The sequence below is a fragment of the Oppia nitens genome, unplaced genomic scaffold (assembly GCF_028296485.1).
Source record: "Oppia nitens isolate AA-2021 unplaced genomic scaffold, nextdenovo-longstitch-racon4-pilon3 scaffold35_pilon_pilon_pilon, whole genome shotgun sequence".
NCBI classification, from domain to species: domain Eukaryota; kingdom Metazoa; phylum Arthropoda; class Arachnida; order Sarcoptiformes; family Oppiidae; genus Oppia; species Oppia nitens.
This window is the reverse complement of record NW_026533216.1, coordinates 539,090-566,272: the sequence shown is the minus strand read 5'-3', so window position 1 is coordinate 566,272 and position 27,183 is coordinate 539,090. Positions and strand designations below refer to the sequence as shown.

The following is a 27,183-nucleotide window of genomic DNA, read 5'->3' as shown; positions in this document are numbered from 1 at the left end:
AGCTTGAAATTTAAAATCGTGTGTAAATATTGTATAAAAAATTTGTAAAAAAAATTGTACCAAAAAAAATGTACAAAAATATTGTATTAAAAATTAATAATTAATAATATAACTATTGAAAAATTTTATATACTATAATAATCTATTTTTTAAAAATAATTTTTCATTTTTTGTAATAATATTTATTATTATACAGTGTTATATTTATCACTATATTATAAATAGTTTTTTTTTAAAAATTATAATAAAAATAAATATTGATAATTGTATTGAAAAAATTAATGATAATTTAAGTTTCTATTGAGTGATATTATTATTTAATAATTTTATTAATAAAAATCTAAATTATTTAAAGTATAATAAAAAATAATTAACTAATTTGTTTGTAGTTTATTAATTAAATTACTTTATAGTTTTTTAATTAGATAACCCAGGTTAATTTAGTTGTATATATTTTTATAATTAATTATTTTCAATTATAATTTAGTAATATATTTATAAATTATAGTATTTATAAGTAAAGTTAAATTATAAAAAATAGTTTTCATATATTTTAATTTATATAGTTTTTTTGTATTCAAATAACAATTATTTTTATAAAATACTTTTTTTGGTTTTATGATAATAATTAAAAATAAAAGTAAAAAAAAATACATATCAATAATAATAATAATAAAATTAAAAAACAAATTTAAAAAAAACATTATTATTAAAACTATTTTAAATACATATAATAAGTAATATTGAATACATTATAACAGTTATCCATTAATTGGATTAAAATACTGTATTAAAATCAATTAATGAAAAAAAGTGTTGCCAACTACAAAATGGTACAAACCTGTAAAAATAAAAATTATTAAATTTATTAATTACTTTAACAAAAATATATATATAATTTAAAAAAAACTAGTATGCAATTTGGTGAAAAAATTAACCATAATAAATTTTTTTAATCAACTTAATCTACCTAATGGTTAACTATTTCAAAAAATAATAAAATAACGGTTTATACTGTAATTTTTTTTTGGTGGTCACTCTATATTTTCACACTATATAAGGTCAATGACATTGACATTGACTGGCATTTAGTTAACAAAAACAAACAAAACATTTGACAGTTTTTATTGTTTTGTTTTAATAAATATATAGTGTTTTGACATTTAGTTTTGTCTACTATTTGTTTGATTGACTATTGATAAGTAAAGTACAATAAAAATCAATCATTGAATCAATCAATCAATTGCTAAGTATTAGTGAATCACTTCATACACTATAGTAATCCCCGAAACTCAGTGACCAACAAAAAAACAAAACAGTCGGGTATTGACCATCAAATCGGATATAAAATCGGTAAGTGTTGTGTTGTGTGTCTGTGAATAAGTGGATCACTTAACTGATCCATCAAAAAAATAAAATAATAAACCCATTGCACTGACCATCACATCAATCGGTCATCTTTGCCACCAATCAGTGTGTTGTTGACCACTTCATTGCCGCGCGCCGACCGACCATCACTATAGCTCATGTCTACCGTTATGGCCTTCAAACCGGATGTTCAGTCGTCGTCGTCGTCGGCGACCACCGACTCGAGTCAATCGTCATTGTCGTTGTCGTCGCCGATGATGATGATGGCCAACAAGTTTTTACCGATTAAACCCGAAGACCAATTGGCTATTATTGGTTGCGTCAGAAAGTCTATCGCCGACAGGTTTGCAATCAATTGTCCGTTTGATGTTATCGTTGACAACGATATGGTTATCGTTCGCACCGATGATGACAACAACAACGACAACAATAAAACAACCGATCGGTAAGTAATTGATTGATTGATTGATTGGTTTTTTTTGTTTGATCTAATTATCCGATTTAACAATAATTGTTGTCGTCGACAACAACAACAACAACAACAACAACAACAGATCGACAATTGGTGTCCAAACTAACGACACGACACAAGTAATGATGGATCAGTTGATTCCTCCTCCACAGCAGCCGATGATTGGTATAATCAATTGGACAGACAATAATAAGTTGTTCATTGACTTTGACAACCATAGGTTAGTTATAATTGTAATTATCAATTGATCCATTGATTCCCTCTCGTGATTCAACAATATTGCTGATTGTGTGAAACAGATTGATAATTGGTGTCCAAACTAACGATACAGTGATGGACGAGTTGGTACCACCGAAGCAGCCAAAGATTGAATTCATCGATTTGTCGGCCGATAGGTTTGGTTAACATTTACCGATAATTTGTTTTTTTTTTAATACAAAACATGTTTCATATTATTTAGTGATAGCGATGATAATGACGACGTGTCACCAATTGATTTGTCCATCAAATCTGTGGACAATGTTGTTATCACCGATACATCAAACGAATGCCCAATCGATACAAACGTCAGGTAAATAAATCAATTGATTATTATTTTATTGTTATCGGATCTAATTGTCTCAAAATTATCGGTACTTTCAAAAAAAGTGTTGACACAATTGATCAGCCAATTGATGATCAAATTGACAACTGTTTGCCACTGGATCTGACCGTTAAGTGTGTGACCAATGCTACAATTGATAATCATATGGATATATCTTCAGCTATTGATATTGTCTACAATCCTATCAATTCAATTGTCGATACATTTGCCAACCATTTGCCGCTCAAGAAGCGATACCGTTTGGTATTGAAAAGGTATTGATTTTTTTTGTTGATAATAATACTGTATTAGTGTTTATTTGGCCAAAAGTTTTAATACCATTTACTTTACACACACACACACACACACACACACACACAGTCCTGAAAGACAATCGCAATCAACTCAACCATCCGATGATATGTTGTCCGAATCGATGGACATTGAAGAAGTCAGCAGCGATACTACTGACGACAGTGGTGTAGACAATGACAATGAGTCGATGGACGGCCAATCAAGTCCAGACACTACTGGCGGCAGCCAACCAATAGTAGACAAAAATGTCAGTCAATCAGCCGTTACTAGTGATCTATCAATTGACAGCCGATTTATGGCCATCAATCTGGACAATAGTACCGATGATGATAATGATGATGATAACGACAGTACCGATCAAATTGATGCTTTTGAACAGTAAGTTATTGTTTAAAAATTTATGTCTAATAATGTATTTTTAAAAAAAAAATTATTTATTAATAAATGAATCGATAATAGACTTGATGTCAGTCTCACTCCCAGCAGACGTGTCCACTTTGCCGAACCAGTGGCCAAAATCAGACATTTCGATGACAGCTATGACAATGTCTATGAAGATGAGGAGGAGGAAGAAGAAGAAGAAGAGGACAATCGTATGGTTTTAAGGAACAACAAGAAGTTATTGCCACCACCTCTGCCGTCACCGCCTCCGTCCCGATTTCTGGCCAATGATAGACTTCGTCTCGTAAGACGTGAAAACTTTACCGAACTTGTGGCCAAAATCAACCATTTTATCGCTGATAATAATAATAATAATGTTGACAACAATTGTTGTATGATTTTGAGAAATAAGAAAAAGTTGGCACCACTGCCGCCAACGCCGCCTCCGTCACCAACACTGATGGTCAGCGATGTCAGTTGTGAACAGCAATCATCGGATCCGAGTCTTAGCTGTTTGCCATTGAAACGGGTTAAACAACTGCCCAAACGTTATACGGATGAAAATTTTGAGTTTCATTAATACAGAAAAAATGGTTTCATTTTTCAATTATAGCTAATCAGTGATAAGTCTATTGTTTTTTTTTGTTGTTTTTGTTTGTTTGATTTGAAAACTTTTATATATATTTTTTTAATTAATGCTTTCATTATCATTATTATTGGATTTTTTTTAAACTATTAGTTTTTAATTATAGTTTTATTTTTAAACATTTGTATAGATTATGACATCTAAGGTAATCATTATGTACCGACTTTGCTGACATATAATAGCATGCAATTATATCTAAATTTGAGCAAAATTGACATGGGTAAAAATTGATGCAATTATACATAGATATAGTTGCACCCCTTGGTAAAATTGACATATAGTTGCATGTAATTATAACTCAATTATAGCAATTCAAAAATTTTTATTTAAACCAAATGTAATGTAATTATTAATTAACATCAGGAATATAATCAATTACTTCCTCAATCTCTTCATTATCAGATTCTGTATCTGAAATTCCTGTTGATTCTTGTTGTCCATCAGATTGTTGTCTATCACTTAAAATACACTTTAGCTTTGAATGTAATTGTGTATCATCTCTGACTTGGCTAAGATTACATTGTTTGAAACTATCAATAATTTGTTGCAATGGTATTGCTTTCCACGCTTTACTACACCACTCGGCAATCAAACCATATGATGGTCTCTTGACATTACCGTCTTTAGTCTTAGGTTTAGTATCATCTGCTGATGCCATCCAATCGGCCCAATATTTTTTAAGATGTGATTTAACCGGTCGATTCCAGGAGACATCTGCGGGTTGAAGTAGTGGCGTCATACCTCCCGGTATTATCTCAACTTTTGTAGCATAATGTGAAGCGAAAAGTTTTTTTATTTCAATGCTTCTGTGAGCTCTTGCGGCGTCAATGGTTAATAGTGAACGGTATTTTAATTGACAATTTTTGACTGCCATATTGAGAAACAAACCGTCTGGACGTTTAGCAAACACTTTAGTTATCCATTGATGCATCAAATCTGTAGTCATAGATCCCTTCGCGCTGACCATTACCTCGACATCAGATGGAAACTTACACTTAGGAATCTTTTTCAAATTTTTGAAAATAATTGTAGCCTTATATTTGCGACCCATATTATCCCCACATAAAATAAGTGTAAATCTAGTCTTCTCATGTCCTGTCGTCCGCAGTGCTACTGATTTGTTACCAATTTTATCAATTGTGTGGTTTTGTGGTAAATCGAAATAAACAGGTATTTCATCCATATTTATGATAATAATTTGATTATTTTGCAGCAATTGTTGAGAACGAAAATTATCCACATTTTGAAAAAAACAAAAACTGATTTCTCTCGCATTCTTTGGTATTTTCTGACCAATTGTTGTAACAGCTCTGACAGATAATTGATATCTTTGCATAAATCCTTGGACCCAACCAGTCGATGCTTTAAACAGAAGACTGTCTGACTTCTCCAGACCCACAGTCTCTCTCTTATTGGTATTGATTTCATTAAATATCTCTAATGCTTTGCTAATTAATAATTCATATGTGACGAAAAGTTTATCATTTCGTGTTTTAGTAAACCACTCAATAAGTTTGGACTCCATTTCTGGAAATTTACCGATACGTGGTTTAAGAAGTCTTCGGCGGGTTTTCACACTAACGGACTTATTGTCTAATAAATTGCAATATTTGTCTTCATTTTGTAACCATAATGCAATGTTTTGTCTTGAGGTCCCATATTGTCTTGCAGTTTCTGATTGATTATTACCATTGTTTTTATGCCATTCAATGGCTTCCAATCTGAATTGTATTGTATATGATAACCGTCTAGTCTTTAATTTTGACTTTTTCGTTGATACAGATGTCAGATTCAATTCACTACTTCTTGAGGTTATTGATATATCCATTGACATATCATTCACTTGATTTACCTCTGAGTCTTCACTTGATGACACATTAATAAAACATTCAGTCATTTTGTTGTCATAATGAGACACATAGACAGTGAAAATGGATACTAATTGCTAAATATTTTTGACAAAAAATTTTACCTTATTTTACAGTTTCAAAAAACTTTTATATGACAGCAACTATACGTCAATTTTAGTAATCATGTTATTTAATATTACAAAAAATATATGCAACTATATCTAGATATAATTGCACCCCTTGGTACCACTTTAGATATAATTGCATGCTATTATATGTCAGCAAAGTCGGTATATAATAGTATATTATAGGACTATACATATATAAAAAAACATTTTATTTTTATGTATCAAAACTTAATATTTTATCACAGTATATTATTTGTAAATTTTTGTTGTTGTAAATTATGTATAATTGTTTTAAAAAAAATAATTGTATTTTTATTTTAAGTTTGTTTTTAATATAAAAAAAAGTGTTATATCATATAACAAATTATAGTTATAATATGATTATACAATTATTGAGTGTAATATTGTAACAAAATATTTTAATTTTTTTAAGATTTTTTTTACAAACAAAAAAATTTTTTTTTATAAATATTGATATAAAGTTATAAATATAACTTTTTTCAATACTTTTACACATAAATGTCTCTTTTTAAAAAAATTATATAATAATATAATTTTCTATTTTTAATAATACATTTGTAAATACAATACAGTACTTGTTGTGTCATATTTTTCATGATATAATTGACTACAACTATAGTTTGAAATATAAAACTAATTATATTTTTATTGATATTATTATTATTATTTCATATAAATATTGTATTTTTATAGAAAAAAAAGTTTTTTAATAGAAATGTACAAAAATAATCTAATATATAAAAATATATTTCATAATAATTTTATTGTTAATAATTTTTACTTTTATAGTCATTATACAGTGTATTAAAAAACAAGATTATTATTATTATTGTAATAATACTATTAATAATATTATTGTATTTAAAAAGTTTATGTTGATATTTGATATTATGAATAGTTATTTTAATTTTTTTAAAAATAAATCTCAATGTTTAATAAAAAATAAACTTTAATACAGAAATATAAATATTTAAATTTTAAATTTAATAATAATTATTGAATTTTTTTAAGTATTATATTTATATTTTTATGTTTACTATTAATGATTCAAAAAAAAATCTTGAATCAATATTAAAGATAAATAGTGATAATTAAGTTTAAAATTATTTTTTTATTTTTATCAATTATTTCAAAAAATATTTAACTGTTAATAACTATGAATAAAATATTATATACAGTCAACAATTAATTTATTTGTAAAAATAATTTTTAAATTAAATTAATTTTGTTTTCAAATGTCATATAATTTTTGAAATTTAGTAATAAGTAATAATAATTTTTTCATAAAAAAAAATAATAATGTAATTATAATTTCTTACATATAATGATGCTGTATATCAAACATAACAACAACAATAAAAATTGCAAAAACTTTTTAAAAATATATAAATATATATATTTTTGGCAAATAAGAAAAATAATAATAAATACTATTATATAAAAATTGTGTTAACCAACAAAAGTTATATATATCTGTAAAATAATATTGTAATTAATAATAAAAATCATAATAATAATAATAAAAACTAAACAATTTATATAAACCATAAAAAATAAATAACAAATAAAAATTTTGTTTATTGTTTTCATTTATATATCTCTCTCTTTCTCTTAGTATTCACTTAACAATTGTTTCCATATTTTATTTTATTATATATATATATTATATATATTTTCATATAATATATGTTTTTAAATACATTCAACATTTAATAATATGAAAGTAATAATAATAATAAAAAAAATTAATACTAATAGTTATAACATTAGATTATTATTATTTTTTGGTAATTTAGTTTGTGTTATGTGTTTGTGTATAACAACAAAATATAAAAAAACATATTTCATATTATATGATAATAGCAAACAAATAATAAAATAAAATAATAATAATTTTTATATATTTATATAGATATTGTATACACTTTTACTTATTTTCATTTTGATAACAATAATAACAATAATAGTTTAATATTTTTATGATGAAATTAAACACAAAAAATAACATTTTATTTTATGGGGGAGGGGAGGGGGAGAAAAATAATAATAATTAAGTATTATATTTTAACATATAAAACAATTATAATACTTATTATTATTATTATTATGGGAATAATCTAAATATATTATATAATTTAATATCTATTTATTCATAAATATTTTTATGAATAATAATTTATTAGTGCGTTTTCATATATATATTAAGTAATAATAACAATAATAATAACAATTATAATTACAATTTAAAAAAACATAAATTTAACATTTGATATATAAATAAAAATTTGTTTTTCCAATTAATTTGTTGACAACAACTTTAATTTTTTTTAATAAAAAAAACTTAACAATTATTTATTTATAAAAATAAAATATATATCAATTTAATATCAAATATCATTTTTTCTTTTAATAACTAATAAAAAAAATTGATATTTAACTAAAATTTTTTTTTTTTAAATAATCATTTAATACCTTATTATTACAGTATTATTACTATTACTCTCATATTATTATTCATTATTATGATATTATTATTAATAATTATTATTTAATTAATTAATTAAAAAATTATTTCTTTTTATACTCCAAGCTTCCGTAGGCGGGTGTTTCCCGCCAGAGCTCGTAATCAATTTCGGCCAACGCATGACACGGCACTTTCGGGTTGTGATCGGACGGCAGGAACTGTGGATTGGCCTGAACTGAGTCAAAGTCGTTGGTCTTGCAGATCAAGTTGGCCAGCGATGATGTCTGGCGGATGTTTTTCAATTGTTCTGTACAATTAAGGGGGGGGGACAACAACAACATTTAGTCACCAGCTCCGGGATCATATGGGGGGTTAGGGTTGGTGTGGTAGTACTAACGTGATTTGAATGAACCGGCCTGGCCACCGTGTTCAAAGTAGAAACGGTCGCCATATTTCCAGTGGTGAAACTGTATGCCATTCAGACAGGCAAAAGTCGGTCCAAGTATCGAACCGAATGCCCGGTTCTCGGATAGGCCGCCAACAAACAGGTCAATGTCGCCGACATTTCTACGGCGGGGGGTACAAATAAGGAGGTGTTATATATGTATAATAGGGACGGATGTACTACCCGTGCGCTAAATAGTCAATTAACAACAACCACAACAAACCTGTAGGCATCGCGCAGTCGTTTAATACGTGAGTCGGGTATAAATTGGGCCAAATCTTGCCACGACTTAATCTGAGCGCCGGTACAGTACTCAAGATAGTAGACATAGCCGGCTACGCCGTGTTCGCGGCCACGATTGATATTGATGGCCGATAAGTCAATTACCGACGGCTGTGTGATCACTGATTTACCGTTAGTAGTCGTACGGGGGTTGAAAAACAAGAAATCTTTGACATCGGTAACAATAAACGGATCGACTTGATTGTCGGATTCGCCTTCAATCAGACCACGTAGGATACCCTGGGACTATAGGGGTCGGGTGGGGCGGGTGGGGGTGACCAACAAAAATTAATATTATATATACTCAAAAAAAAACGGTATCAACAAACAAAAATATGACATACATTTCCCAACCAAATGTCGGACATTTCGAAAAACTTGTTTCTCAATAGAAAACTATACGATTGTTTTTGTTGGCCAAATCCGTGCGGGTTATTGCCGTTGCCTTTGTTGAGGACATTAAATCGGGAAAATATTTGCGAATGACCCATACGGAGAGCGGCCACGGCTACCGATTGCAGGGTTGACGGATCGATGTGCGGATTGTATTGGGTGTGGCCGTCGTGTTGGACATTCAGACCGAAATAGTCCATCAATTTTTCGCCCAAAATCGATGGCATATATTCGGCGTAATGTATTTTAGTGGTTTCGGCGATCAATAGACGTCTAACCAAAATAATAATAATAATAATAAATTAAAAAAATATATAATAATAATAATGTGATTATAATTAACGTAATAAATAAATAATAGAGTAATTAATAATTAGAGATAATCTGTTTGTTTTGTGTTTAGTTTTTTTTATAAATAAAATGATTAATGAATTTTATAGGAGTTTTTTTATAGTGTTTTTTTCAATGATTTTATAATTTATAATTTTTATTATTATTAATATATATATAAATTTTTTTAAACAATAGGTATGAATAAAACATTGTGTTTTTTATTTATCTATTTTGTTTGTGTGTGTGTGTGTGTATGTGAGTAAAATTTTTAAAAAACAATTTTTTTATATATATATAAAAATAAAGTATATAATTAATGGTTTTGTCATAAAAATCAATATACTATAAATATATATATATATATATATACACCAAACTAAACGCAACTATTATTATGCAATTGTTTTTATTGTTATTATTTTGTGGTAGACTTAAAAAACAATATATCATATTATTTTATTTTTATTGTTGTTGGTTTATTAAAGTAAAGTTTTACAAAAACTTTACTAAATATATTTATAATATATATATTTTTTTTGGGGGGGGGGGTAAAAAATGTTTATCCCAGTAAAACAATAAAAAACAAAAGTTATATATAATTTTATTGTTTTAATAGGAGACATTGAAAAAAAATATTATATCTATTATATTTATATATCATATTTAATATATTAACAAACAAACAAAAAAGTTATTATAGATTTAATTACAATATACATAACAATAACACATAATAATAATAATAAACAAAAAAAATTATCTAATGTTTAGGTGTCTTACAAAACACTACACCAACAATAAAAAAAACCATGAAATCCTTAATCATAAAACTATTATATTTTTATATATATAACTTATATATATTTCATATCAAATATTTATCTTATATTCTGTATATTATTATTATAATTAAATAACGATTTATTTTGTTTTTTTTTGTATGTTATATAAAGTATTATACAGTATATACTCATAAATATTACAGTACTTCCCAATAGTAGACGATTACTTCATATATTATAAGTGGTGGCCAAACAATAATAATAATAATAATAATAAAAACAAAACACAATTGTCTTAACAAAATATATATCATTTTTTTCATATAAATATAACATAACAACCTATCCTTGAGATATTAGCTCTTAAATATAGTACATAAAGATATAGTTATATAGTTTTTATATATTAATACATTAGAAAAAAAACTAAACAAAAAAAACTTTTATTCAATAATAATATATATTTTTATATAAATATATTTAATACACACAAAAATCATGTGATAAAAAAAATAAAAGTTATATATTTTTGTGTCCACTTTTTTTTATTGTATATATTTTATTATGATATCAAATATAAAATCAACAAAAAAAATCTTATATTATATATTTCAATGTCTATACTAAAACTCTAAAAGTCTAAACTAATTTTTTTTAAAAAGGTTTTAATGATTTTTTTTAGTTGGCATTAATTTTCATTTCACTTATAATTTATAAATTTTTTTTACTAATACACTATAATCATACATATATTTTTTTGTGAGTATATAACAATTATAATTATTACTATTATTATCTATTTATGATGAGAGGAGGTCAGGGCTACCAAAAAAAAATAGTCATATATTTAGTGGCCATTCATGCAAACAATGATATGTGTAAAATATCGTATGATATGTAATAGCAAATTATTATTATTATTTAAAAATAAATTCAATAATCAAAACTGTATATTAAAAAAAAATCTGATGACTAATATTAAATATTATGTGTTTTTTTTAAAGATTTTAAAGCTATATATTAATCCAAAAAAAACAAAATAATATATTATTAAAATAGTTGACTAAACAATTTGCTTATATATTATATACTTAGATTTTTTTGTGGCTAAAAATATATATAATTTTTTTTAATACATATATACTGTATATATATATATATATATATATATTGAAACATTAGAAAAGTTATATTTAATATTATAATAATATGGGATTTTTGTTGCAAAAAAATAGATTTTTATTTCAATAGGAATTTTCCGTTCCGTTAAACAATAAGGTATTAATTTCTATCAATTGTTAATCAATGTATGTATAAGTGATAATATATCATATATATATATATATATATATATATATTTACTGTATAAACTCAATTAATAATGAAATATGATTTCACTCTATTTTCAATAGATAGTTATTTATTTATTTTTTATGAATGTTATTATTTTGATTCAATTTTAACAAATAATATGATAATAGAAATATAGTAATAATTGTCAAATAATATTAACAAATATTTTTTTACATATTAGAATATTTCTCGGAATTATTATACAATAATAATATACTTATTATTATTATTTTTTTGTCTATTATTATTATTATTTCATTAAAACAATTTTTCTCTGGTTTCTTGCGGGTTATTATGTTATTTTGTTTGTTTGAAAATTGATACCAAAAAATAACAAAAATCTCAATTATTTAACATACCGTATATAATAATACAAATATTGTATATATATATATATATATATATTGATTAATAAGACAATTAATTTACTCTCTCTCTCTCTCTCTCTCTCTCTCTCTCTCTCTCTCTCTCTCTCTCTCTCTCTCTCTCTCTAGTAAATAATCAATAAACTTAATCAACATAGTTTAATTAATTATAACTAATTTTATTATATTTGAAGGCTATTATTGTAATGATAGATAATTGATAACATAGATGACTAACACGAAAAAAGTATGTGTCAAAAACATTTACTTGTAAAATCCTATTGTATTTGATTATGCTATAAATATTTTAAATAATATATAATATATAATAATAATACTGTATTAATAATAGCTGATACTAATTGCTAGAAAATTATGCTAAAATAAAAAACTAAATTTTTTTTTCTTATAATTATATATCTAATATATATATGATATAATACATAAAATAGATAATAAATTTTTAAATATATTATATATGTATTAATTTTTATTTATTATTTTATTTTGTTTATTATTGAATAATAATAATAATAAATAAATAAAAATATAATTTTTCCATATAAGACAACATAAGTGTATTATTTTATATAAAATCATATATTTATACAGTATATATATATATATATAAAAGTAAACAACAAATTAAAATAATTTTTGGGCAAACATTTATATTTTTAATACAGTAATGATGGTATCATTTATGATAACATAGATATTTTAAATACTATAAAAGTTTAATTATTATTTTATTTATTTAAGTATATATATATATTTAAAGTAGTTAAAAATCTAATGCCTTTTATATATAAAAATTAATCTCAATTTTTGTTTATTTGTTAAAATAGTTTAAAATAATTTATTAAACTTTATATATCAGTAAACACTATCTATCTTAATATTATTTAGAAATTGAACTAAATTATTATTATTATTATTTATTTATTTTTATTATTAAATTATTAAACTTATTTTGGTATTCAAATAGGTTACTATACTATTACAGTGATATGTAAAATACTGTAATAATAATAATAATAAAACGTGTTTCAATATACAGTATATAAAGTATATTTAAATATTTAAAATAAACAAAACAATCAACAACAAAAAAAAACTATAAACTATTTCAAATTATATATATATTTTTTAATCAAATTTACTATCAAGTAAAACAACTTTTTGTTTTTTTTCAAACAAACAATCAACAAATAAAAAAAATTAAATAATAATAATAATATAATTATAACAACAACAACAACAACATTAACAATAAATTTAGTATAACTTTCTTTAAGATATTGCCCAAAAAAAAAGTGCAAAAAATATTGCTTAATGTGTTGTTTTTTGTGTGTATAGTATTTAAATTGTTTTCATTTTTTAATCATTATATATATGTAATAATATTACTTACATTTAAAATAAAAACTTTTTTTATATATTTTCTATATAAATATCTATCATATAATATATCATGACTTTGATTAAAGTTAGCGATATTCAGATCACATTAAATAATAGGATATTTATAATATAATAAACACCTAACAATTAAATTGTATTATAATTTATAAGTTTGAATACAATTAATTTATTTTATTTATAATATAATATATACTAAATTCATTCATAAAATGTTGATTTTTTTGGGGGGGGGAAACAAAACATTACTATTGTATGAAAATAAATGGTTTTTATATTATTTTTTTCAACAAAAAAAACCTAAACAATTTATTTTTTCATTATTATTATTACTGTATTATTGTGTACTGGTAGGTTAGGGTCATGGGTGTGTGTGTATGTGTTTGAATACCAGTGCTGCTGTTTATACTGTATATATATATTAAAAAAAACATTTGATAAATGTTTGGCTAATTTTTTTAATCATTATATCATTTTTATAATAAAAATGTTTATATTATATAAATCTTAAACACAATAATACAGATATCTTTTAGTGATATAAAAAAAATAAAATAAAATTTCACTTTTATTTTCTATTATTTTTTTATTTGTTGTTACCGTTTAACTTAATTTTACACACACACACACACACACACACACACACACACACACACACACACACACACACACACACACACACACACACACATACATACATACACACATAAATACATACATTCACACACACATACATACAGTACATACATACACACATACACATAAATACATACATTCACACACACACACACACACACACACAAAATCATATACTAGTTAATTATGCCAAATACATACCTGGCCTCCTGGAACAGTATCTCATCGTCCCAGTGGGGGTTAACATAGGCCAGTGCCTTGGCATGTTGGTTATGACGTTTGCGCATCATTATGTGTATTGAATTGACACCCGGTTGTTGGTTACCCCGAATACCGTCACCGGTATGATAGCAAGTAAGCTCCGGGTTGCCCATCGGTTCGTTACAGGGGGTTAGGTCTAGGGTGTCCTGTTCTTTGGGCAGTCGCCGGACCGGTAGTGTCTCATTGCCGTTGACATCCAATGAGCCACGCATTTGACCTTATTTTTTACCAAGGGTGGGGTGGGTTGGAAGGGTGTCAAACATTATTTATTTTAATTATTAATATATTAATATAAAATGATAATAATAATAATTTTTATTACATAAATTAATTGATCAAAAAAAACTGTATATATTGTTGTATAAAATAAATAGTTGGCTTATCTATCTATCTAAATGTTTATCTAAATAGTTAATTACTTAATAACCGATATTTTATTATTATTATTAATGATAATCAACAAAAACAGTAATTAAATTATTGCTTACACATAAAAAAATAATTTATTATTATTATTATTATTATTACTATTGTCAACAATATATGATATCACTATCACTATTATATATATACTGTACTGTATATATATTATAGATAATTATTGCTATAAAACAACTATAAACATATATATATCTATATGTTTTCAAAGTTAATTATTATTATAAAAACATAACAACAATTTTTTTTAAAAAAAATTATCATAATTTTAAAATTTACAAATAAAACTAAACGAAATTATCACTTAATTGTTTGTTGAAATTATTTTTCTTATCTCTTAATTTTCATCACTAATTACCCATATTTTTGTGGATATTTTAATTTATTTATTTAATTTGTTTTTTTTAATCAATACCTTTAATAAAACTTCTCAAAGTCAGTGTGTCATCGATTAGATTACCGCCGTATAGGTTGGACAGGTCGAGCACCTGTGTGGCCACATTCAGCTGATCCCGAGGACCTGTAGTAGTTTTTTTTTATTATTATTAAATAGGATATTATCGATAGATAATTATAAGTAATAGTAATAATAATAATAATGCAATAAAAATCAAATAACTTAAATTTTTGCCAATTTATAATAAAGCAATTAAAAACAAATTTCTGAAACAAATTTGGCAATAATTTAATTAAAACAAAAATTATTATGTGTGTATATATATTATATGTTATATRTATATATATATAATTTTTTAGAATTATTGTTTGTTTTAGTATTAATTTAAAAAAAAAAAAAAATAATTATAAGTATTTTGTTGAAATATTTCCAAATATTTAGTCTGAATATTTATGTCATACTGTATATACAGGGGTAGTGTAGTATTGATGGGAGTTATGATATTTTCAACAAATAATAATAAAAAAAATTATTATTATTTTATTTTATTTCAATTAAGTTCATTAAATTAATTAATGTAAAACTATATAATAATAATAATAATTATTATTATTATTATTATTGAAGTTTAAATAAAATTGATTTACTAATATAATCTAAATTTTTTTTCTTAATTTTCAAATTATTTAAATTTCTTAATAATAATATTATATTATAGTTAAAAAAACAACTTATTTAGGACTTTACTTAAGGGATTAAATTATTATAATTTTATTTTGTTTTTCATGGACTTTTTTTACTGATTTTAATAACTAAAGTAAAAAATTTTTATAATAAAATAAACCATTTAATCGATTTAAATATTGAATAAAATTGAGTGAAATTAAAACAACAAAAAAAATAATTATTAAAGTTTAAGGATAAAAAAACATTAAATTCAATCAAATAATTAAGTATAGAAAAAAAAAAATAATAATAAAATAATATTTTACTTGTATATCATTATCATGTATTTAAAATGCTATCATTAACCATTAGCATTGATTTATGTCAATTTAAATATAATTACAGTATTATTATTATTATTATTATATTTAACTAAAATTTTGTAATTTATTTACAAAAATATAAATTAAATATGTATTGTATATATTCTCTAATATAATATCAAAAATATCATAATAAATACAGTATAGACACTGTATGTGTGTGTGGTATTAAATGATAATTAAAACGTGATTTATCGGAAAAATAATAATATTTAAATTTGATTTCACAATTTGATACATAAGCGCACACATACATACACACACACATAAAACTAATATTTAAGTTAATATTTAGCACCCATTATCTAAAAAACATATATCATATTATTAAAAATTAGTAARCCACACACACACACACACACACACACACACACAAACACAAACAAACACACACACACACACACAAACACACACACATTAATAATAATTAGGGGGTTTACTGTGGTAAATAATATAATCTAACGGGGACAGGTAGTTAGCGTATACACACACACATATATATATATATATATACATGTATATATATAATTACCTAGACTGCACGTATTGCACGATGCCGATCGGACCGTATTGATACACTGTTGTTTGTTGAAGGCCAGTGTGGCCTCGTCCTGGGGAAAGTTGGTTATCGGTGCACATTCGGGATGTACGGTAACATTGGGTATCAGACAACAGTTGATGGCCAGACCCAGATTCTGTATGGTACGGAAACTGTCGTGTACCATAAACTGACCCCAGGCCATGTTCATACCCGATCGCTTGTCGTCCTGGACGGGTATGTCGGGCATAATAAATTCGGTTAATAACCGGGGACTCGGTAGGGGTAGGCCATCGGTACCGGCACGTGGCCTATTGATACCGTCGGCAAAATCGGGTGGCAACAGTCGGCGATGACAGTGAAAACTTGAACCCCAGTTAGTATTGTGTAAGTTATTGCACCGGCCGTTCATTAGGCGATACTTGTATTTTTGGTCGCATTGGATATCGGCACTGGTAGGCTTGTTTAGGTTACAGTACTCTTGATTTTTATTGAGGGGTACACCCAGCTTAGGTAGTACGGATGCCGACTCTAATCGTGATATACATTTCCTATAATAAAAATTTTATAATAATAATAATATTATTAGAAATTGTTTATAATATAATAATAGTAATTGTTTATAATATAATAATAGTAAACTAATATAAAGTGATAAATTTTGTGTTAAATTTATTATTATTTTTTATATTAATAGTTAATTATTAATATTAATTTTATTATTACTAATAGTATATTAATTGCTAAAAATTATAGACTATTATTATGTTTGTGTTTATGTGTTTTTTTTATAAAAAATATTAATGAAATAATAATCATTAAATGATTTTATGTTATGCTTGAAGTGTATGTATTAAAGTTAGTGAGTGTTTAAGTTTAAGTTTAATTATATACTATATATACTGTATATATATATATATAAATAAATAGTCAATTAAAATATTTTTATTATTTTTTATTAGTAGTTTAAATATAATTTTTTTTAAAGACAATAATTACTTTTAAAGAAAATTAATTCATAAATATTAAATATATAATAATTAATATATTATTTAAATATATATACTGTATATATATAATTAATATTGAACTGTAAATTATTAATTAATAGATTTTTTGACACTTTTATTGATAAATAATAAAGATTAATTTGTTATTATAAATAATTAGTTAATTGACTATGCTTGATTTGTTAATCTAATTTTATATATATATATATATATATATATATTTAATATCAATAAAATCATATTAATTAGAATTTAATTTTTAAAATAATTTTTCTAATTATAATAATAATAAATATTGAATAATAATAATAATACTAAATTGATATCTGGAAATAATATCATTTATAAAAATAATTTATCATTTTTATCATTTCAAAGTAAAACATATTATTAAACTTTTATATAAAATAAATTTGTATCACTTTTTTGTGTGCATTTAATATGATTAACAAATATATTAACTAATTTCTATAAATAGATTATATGAATGAACTTTATTTTTTCTATAATAAAAAAAAATTAATAAAATTATATAGTTTTTGATAAAAACCATTAATTATTTAGTTGAATAAAGTTATGAGAAAATTATTTTAATAATTTTTTTAATTATTACTCTAAATCTATATATATATTTAAAATTTAATAAACAAAAAAAATTTGTGAATAATTTAATCTTTTAGATAGTGAAACAAATAAAAATATAGTTAAATCAGTTTAATAGTAATAATAAATACACTATAATAACATAAAATAATAATAATAATAAAAGTTATATTTAAATAGTTTGTAAATAAATATTAATACCACGTTGTTTTTAACATTTATTTATTTATTTTTAAAAAATAATTTCATATCATGTTTTATGTATAATATTTTATGTTTTTATTTTTAGTTCAATTTGTTAGTTACATGAATTTTATAAGTACTGTATTATATATATATATATATATATATATATATATATAATATAATACTTAATATTTTATTAATACATTTATTATTATATTATTATTATTTGTTATGACATAGATTTATATATATATAATATTAGAGTTGATTGTAATGTTAAATGCTATTTAAATGATACATTATTTTAATTTTAAATTAATTTTTATTTTCAATTTTAATTTTATCTCAAATAAGTCATTAAATATACATATTTGTCATCGGAAGTCAACAAAAATAAATATTTTTTAATTAAATCAACTTTAAATAAATAGTAACAAAAAAACATAAACTATAAAATATTATTTAAATTAATTGATAAATAGTTTATATATATATATATATATATAAATATACATATATATGTCAAGCAAAATAAATTGATATGTCATTTAACTTTTGAAATTATTTTATTAAATTTTTTTTGTTGAAAATAAAAAAAATTAAAATAAATTAATATTAGCGATTAAGATATCACATAATTAAAAAAAATTTATTAAGCATTAGATTAATTTATTATATTTTTTTGTAATATATATTTTTTACTATTTATTAAAAAATTAAATAATAATAATAATATGTGTATTAAGTTTAATCATCATTATCAGCATCATCATCATCATCATCATCATAGTATATACAATTTAGATAAATGCAATTTAATTGACATTATAGTTACAGTAAATACTGTATATATATAAAATAAAATGTTTTTTTTCTATGTGTATCATTAAGTTTTATTGCCCCACAAAAGATAACAAACAAACAAACAAAAAAAAATAAGTAAAAGATAGTAAACTATTTAATATGTGGGATATACTGTATATATATATATATATTTAATGGGGATATATATACAGTATATATATATATATATAAGATGATCACTTTAATGATTGTAGTTTAACTGTCTAAAAATAAATGACAAAATTTTTTATATATATATAGCTAATAAAATAATGTACAGTAAATACTGTAAGTACTGTATGTGATTTTTTATATGACTAATTTTTTTTATATATATATATAATATATATTTAATACTTTATAAATAAATTGTTGAATACTGTATGATCTGATAAAATAAATTTATATATATATTTAATTTTTTTCTATGAAATTGTTACACAATTTTTAAGTGCTAATTAGGTTTTTCGTAAATAATTAAAATTGCTAAATAGTATGTATATATATATACATATATATATATATATATATATATATATATATATATATATATATATATATATATATACAGTGTATATGTTTGCATACATAATATGTATTACATGTTAATACTTTAAGTAATTATATTAAAAGTTTTTTAATGTTTTTTTTTGTTGTTTATTGCAAACAAACAAATAATAAAATTAAATAAACATTTTTGACGAGACAATCGCTAATTGACGACAATTTGCGTTACACTATATAAACTGTATGTATGTTTAATGGGATTTACAGTTTAAATTACTACAACTATTACTACTACTACTACTACTACTACTACTAAAAAACATTTTTACATTAAATCTCTAAGTAATGCTAATAAGTAATGTTTTTTTTAAAAAAAATCATTATTCAATATAAAATGGGATATATTTTGTTGTGTGTGTGAAAAATATATCATTGACAGTGTTTTTTCCATATAATTAACAATTATTAATAATTTATACCAAAAAAAATATATGTATAACTGTTATCACTTTCATTATATCTTTTTAAAAAAAATTTCATGAAAAAAATATATGAAAAAATATATATTTCAAGTTATATATATATATATATTAAATATAAATTTATGAAACCGATTTAGGCCAGCAATTTAATCCAGTTTATTACTAGTAGTAATAATTTATATTTATAGTTTATATATATATATATAAATTATTTTTTTAAGTATATAAATACCATTTAAGGGTTACTTTATGTGTGTGTGAGAAAATTACTAACTATTTTATTATTAATTATTTAATATTTTGTTTTTGGACAAAAAAAAATTTTATGTCAAAATTATTAATAACTGTCCAAAAAAAACAAAATTATCAGTAATATTGTATAATTCAATAAATGATATAATAATTATCATTATTTTTTTTATCAATGATGATGTTGTATATATTATATAAATTAAATATTATATATGTGTTTCCTATTGCTAACAAGTTTTCATTAATAATAACTAGTAATTAGTAATTTTTTAAAAAAAATGTTTTTTATTTTTTGAAACAAACATTTATTATTATTGATTGATAAATTGATAAAAATTATAGATATATGTGAGAAACATAATACTATACTACAGTATAATATCTAATTTAAAATTCAAATACATTAAAAAAATGTTTGTAAATTACAGTATAGTTAGCTATCTATTATATTTAATATTAACACACAAATTATATCTATAATTTTTATTTAACATTTTTGTTGTTGAAAATTAATTACTACAAAATAATACTATTATAATAATAATATATTACTTTTAATAAAAAATTGATTTTTTCATATTTTTATTTATTAGCAGCTAATGATCAGTTTATTTCATCAATAAGAGAGAGAGAGAGAGAGAGAGAGAGAGAGAGAGAGAGAGAGAGAGAGAGAGAGAGTAAAATTATTTTATGGATAAAAAAATAATAATTTCTATTTAATTATTGTTATTATGATTTCAATCAATTTTATCCAATATTTTTTGTTTTTTATGTCAAAATAATTAGATATTAAACTGTTTAATAAAAAAATATATAATTGTTTTATTACAGCAACAAAAAACAACAAAACATTATCAATGGGTTAACTATTTGGGCGTATATAGTATACAATATAATACAGTATATACTGTATATAAAAAGATATATTATCAGTGAACTTTTTTGTTGTTATTATTTAATTTATAATTTTTATATAATACAAAAATTGTTTGATAAAATTTTTAGGGACATATATATTATATATATATACAGTAAAATCCGTTATATATATATATATATTAAGTTCACTATTGAATAAATAAAAGTCTAGACTTTCCCAGACATACTGTATACACACACATATATATATAATGTATATATCAATATATATATATGTATATATCAATATATTTTTTTTAAAAAAAGACCTGGGGCTTCAATGGTTTATTTATTTTTTGTTTTACCAATTTTTTACGGTTTAATTTATTGAATAACTTATTGATACGTTAGGTTAAACTGTTAAATCAATATACAGCTTGTCTTTTGGGAAGATAGCGCCACCTAAACGGTATAATATAAAAAATTGGTTGACACGTGTTTTTGATTGTTTACATATCAAACCCTTAACCTGTGATTTTCATCTAATTATCTCTAGTCGTGTATAAGATATAACCATTTAAAAGGTCTGGTCAGAAGTTTTTATACCAATGGAGTTATCGGAGGAACACAAACGTGTCATAATTTATTATGATTTTTGTCCACACAAGACCCAAACGAATTCATCGTCGGATGATGGACAGGTTGGGCAATAATAGCCCTGCTTACAGTACAATCACCAAATGGATCCGACATTTCAAACTCGGTGTACAGTCATTTAAAGATATATAAAGGTCCGGAAGTTACTGTATCGACTCCTGAAAATGTTGCCGCTGTCGAAAAGATAATAAGAGCAGATCCATGGATTACATATAGTTAGAGGAAAAGTCAGGCATTCATCGCACAACACTTCAAAAAATATGCACTGATTTGATTGGCGTACGGAAGCGTTTATGTCGGTTTGTTCCTCACTTTCTATCAGATGAGCAAAAACAACAACGTGTGAACATTTGCCGAGAAGAGAGAGAGAGAGAGAGAGAGAGAGAGAGAGAGAGACATGTTTTAATTGATAAGATCACTACAGGTGATGAAACATATGTTCATTATTATGAGCCAAAATTATCACGAGAAGCAAAGATATTTGTGTTTGAAGATGAGGTACCACCCGATATTGTCAAGCGACATAAAACTATTGGAAAAGTTATATTTTTCAATAACTTTTGGCCGCGGTATAATTATGCGGACAGAAGACAGCCATATTGTATATACCACACAATGTCTTCCTAAAGTCATTGAGGGGTCTGCTAAAAAAGGAATGCTGCTGCACCACGACAACAGCCGAGTTCATACTGCAAAACTGACTCAAGAGTTTTTGGCCAAAAATATTATGTCATATACTGTACCGCACCCGCCATATTATATATATATGTGACTTTTGTTTGTTTAGTGGTCTGAAGCATTTTCTTCGCGGACAAGCATTTAAGACAGAACACAGTTGGACTATATGGAGTATTTTCACTCCATTATATGAAGATCGCTATAAAAAAGCTTTCGAGATGTGGAGATCCCGAATGGAGCTATGCATCGAATTAGGAGGGGACTATATTTAAAAAATAAATTTTTTATTTACATAAATTACGTCTAGTTTTTTTTGTGCTACGTTCCCAAAAGACAAGCTATATATATATATACAGTGTATACTAACAACTTATACTATACTACAGTATATATCATATAATATAAATAATAAATACATAATAAACACATTGTGTTTTTGTTGTTATGTAAAAATGTTAGGCCATAAAAACTATGTATACCATTTAGTTAAACATAAAATATATAATATAAAAAAAATAAAACATAAAATATACATAAAAAAAATATTGATATAATGTTTTTTTCTCCAATATTTGATTTATTGATTTATTGGATTATTATTTTTTTCGGTAGTATTAGTAATATGTGTGTGAAATAAGTATAAAAAAATTTTTTTTTGGAGGAAATATTATGATTTCTTTTAACAAAAAAGTAAAATATATTATTATTGCCTGTAAAATGTGAAAACATTATTATTATTATTATTATTACATGAATTTTTTGATATTAATCTCATTTTACAGTGCATTTCAAATCCATTTAGTAATACATATTGAAAAATTACGGGAATTTTTTTTATATACATTTATAAAACAACAACAAAATTATTATTATTATATTAATGTATATTAAAAAATAAATAAATTTCTGTATGTGTTTCACGCATTAGTTAATAATCATAATAATCATTGTTTATAATAATAATAATAATATTGTTAGCATTATTATTATGAAATATAATCTCTAGTTAATAGAAAATATTATGTAAACATTTTTTTGTTGTAACAAAAATGAAAATTATATATATATTTATCAACAAAAAAATATATAAATTTATTCCTAACATTATATAGTAAATTGTTTTTTTTTATTAAATATCAATTGTTTTTGGTTTCGGCCCTTAAATTTCAAGCCTATATAATACTAATGATTAAACTATATATACGGCTTTCAGGCAAAATAGTTAATCAATTATTTATATTTTAATATAATATATATTATATATATGATATATATGTATATAAAATACAATTTAAATGTCACTTAAAATGGATATATAGTATAACACCATATAATGTATTGTTTTTGTTGTTTGTTTTCTGTATAACTTATAAGTGAAAAGTAAATGTTTTTATTTTTCCCGTTAAATATTTATAATAATTAAATACATAGAAATTTTTTTTGTTAATTTTTTTTCTCTCTCTCTTTCTGTATTAGTAAAACAATATCCTTATAAATCAAAATTTATGTCTATTTTTATTTTTATTTAATTCATTGTAAATACAAAAAAAGATTGAAAAGTTTTGTTTGCTTTTGAAAGATTGAAAGTAAATATATTTTTTTAAAAAAATCTAATATTATTATTATCATTCACTTACTTATCTTTTTTATTATTATTATTATTATTTAAAATTTGAATTTAATAGCAATATAGTTACACAAAAAAACTAAAATTAATAAATATATATAACATTTAATTTAAACTTAAAAGCCTTGAAAATCCTTTTATATTCAATAATAATAATATGTTTTTTGAAAAAAAGTGAAATAAATTACAGAATTTGTTTCATATTTATATATTTTATTTTTGTTGAACTAAATATAAAGTATTAATAATAATAATAATAATAATAATAATTTTGAAATTAAAACTCATTCATCAATTATAGTTAATATTGAGAGTATAGAAATGTTTTTATAATATAATACTTAGAAATTTACTCAACAAAAAAAAATTCCCATCAATTCATTGAAGTGTTTTTTTATAATTAATAATATTTTTTTTAAAAGAAAATAATAAATTTAATCAACGATTTATCATTAGATAATAATTATTATGAGATACATATATATATATATATATATATATATATATATATATATATATAGAAAGAAAGAGAGAGATATATAGAGATAGAGAGAGAGAGAGGAAACTAATTTATTTATAGTATACTAATATATATTACACCAAATAATTATTTTTAAAAAACACTATAATTAAAATCATTATTTAACAAAATCAAAAAAAAATATTTTATATAATAATAATTATTTTTTTTTATTGATTGAAAAGTTATATAAGTATTACTACTACTAATACTACTGTATTATATTAAAACTATAATTATTACATAAAAAATCATCAAGGATCAATCAAAAAATAAATCAATTATAAAATAACTTACTTGCTCATCAAATATTCAGTGGTAAACTCATTGTAACGGGACTGTAGGATAGCGCCGAAAATATAGGCCGAAAAGTTTAGACCGCGCGGATCAATGGCCAGGTATTGTTGATTTTGATTTTCGTAGACCTGGATCTGCTGGCCGGCGTAGGCCTGGGCTTCCTGTAGGTCGTGATCGGTTAGCTGGCTAAACGATTTACCAGGACCACCATAGCCGCCAGCATTACCGCAACCGTGTTGTTGGGCACCGGCAGTTAAATATTTAGTATAGATACTGGCCAATTCGCTAGAGTATTCACGTTGGGGGTCATATTTGGCACCTCCATAACCACCCGCACCACCACCATGGGATGACGAGTAGTATTGGGTAACAATCAGATAGGGTAGATAACAGATAACTAGTAGTATAGTAGTTAGCTTATACATTATTATTTAGGTATGGGTATGGTATGGGTGCACACTATATTCACAGGTAGGCACACAGTATTCAACAACAAAAAAATAACAAATATTTTTTTTTGGGGATGAGTTTAGAGTTTATTATTGTTTATCAAATTTTTTTTTATCTATATCTATTTGAATACTTGAACACTTAAGTATTACAATAATTTAAAGACATGTTTAAAAAAACATACATACAGTACAACAAACATATACACTACAAACAAACACACACACACTGTGAGAGTTAGTTACTAAATGAAAACTTTTAACACTCATAAAAGTTTTAGCTCTCATTAAAAAAACAAGTCCTCCTAAACTATATAAATATATATTTAATAATTATAATAATTATAAATAATATATATATAAGTTATATATATTAAGAGGACTGGATATTTAGTTGGGGATCAGGGGGAGGGGTAGTAAATATAAAGTATGTATGTATTGGGAAAGTGGTATTATTATTAATAATAATAATAATAATAAATAAAAATTGATTAAAAAACAAAAATAATCTTGTTCAAAACTTTACAGCAGCAGCAGCAACAACAATAAAATAAACTATAACCTCATTATATATACAGTATATTATATTTTCATATATATTAATACATACAGTATATACAGTATATATATTTAAGTCACTGTTACTTTTTATTATTAATGTTATCTAAATGAGCCAATCCTATTGCACGGGTAGTTTTTTGTGATGATGTCAATACTGACTTCCCCAATGCTAACAACAGGAATAATAATAATAATAATAATAATAATAATAATAATAATAATAATAATATTAAAATAATAGTATTAGTTAAAGTATTAATAATAATAATAATAATAATGGGTTAATGCTAATGATAATTGAAAGTTTAAAACTATTAATATAATATAGAGTTGGTTTAATTAATTATAATTACTTTAAATAAAAAATTATTTTATTTTATGAAAAATGCGGTATTAATTAATTAAAAAAAATAATTAATATCAAAATTATAACTTTATAAAATAAAATTTTAATTATAAAAAATTGTTCATCATTTAGGATAGTTATATGTTTTGTTGTTGTAATTAATTAAAATGTAATATTATATTATAATATATAAATCATTTTTAAGAAATTAGATATTAAGATAAATGTTTTTATTTTAAATAATTAAAAAAATATGATAATTATTTATTTAATTTAATATATAGATTTCTAGTTTAATATTAATTTAATATTAATCTAAATACCCTATTATACAGTATTATTAGTTTAATTTTCTAAACTTAATAAAACATTAATTAATTATTAG

The 27,183-nt window shown here is 23.0% G+C and overlaps 2 protein-coding genes across 2 annotated transcripts; one reads left to right on the top strand and one right to left on the bottom strand.

Annotated features, from left to right (window-relative positions):
• Positions 1-1,157: 1,157 nt before the first annotated feature.
• Positions 1,158-3,699, top strand: LOC128957044 (uncharacterized). Its single transcript, XM_054302761.1, has 8 exons — positions 1,158-1,353; positions 1,475-1,813; positions 1,923-2,060; positions 2,140-2,235; positions 2,301-2,411; positions 2,489-2,698; positions 2,805-3,116; positions 3,198-3,699. The coding sequence occupies exons 2-8, from the start codon at positions 1,527-1,529 to the stop codon at positions 3,697-3,699; spliced, it is 1,656 nt and encodes a 551-aa protein (XP_054158736.1). The 5' UTR covers positions 1,158-1,353; positions 1,475-1,526.
• A 4,601-nt stretch (positions 3,700-8,300) lies between these two features.
• Positions 8,301-26,105, bottom strand: LOC128957072 (peroxidase-like). Its single transcript, XM_054302787.1, has 8 exons — positions 25,443-26,105; positions 16,917-17,473; positions 15,354-15,458; positions 14,441-14,717; positions 9,300-9,621; positions 8,897-9,201; positions 8,626-8,795; positions 8,301-8,535 (listed from the first exon to the last, which is right to left on the bottom strand). The coding sequence occupies exons 1-8, from the start codon at positions 25,865-25,867 to the stop codon at positions 8,333-8,335; spliced, it is 2,364 nt and encodes a 787-aa protein (XP_054158762.1). The 5' UTR covers positions 25,868-26,105; the 3' UTR covers positions 8,301-8,332.
• Positions 26,106-27,183: the final 1,078 nt, after the last annotated feature.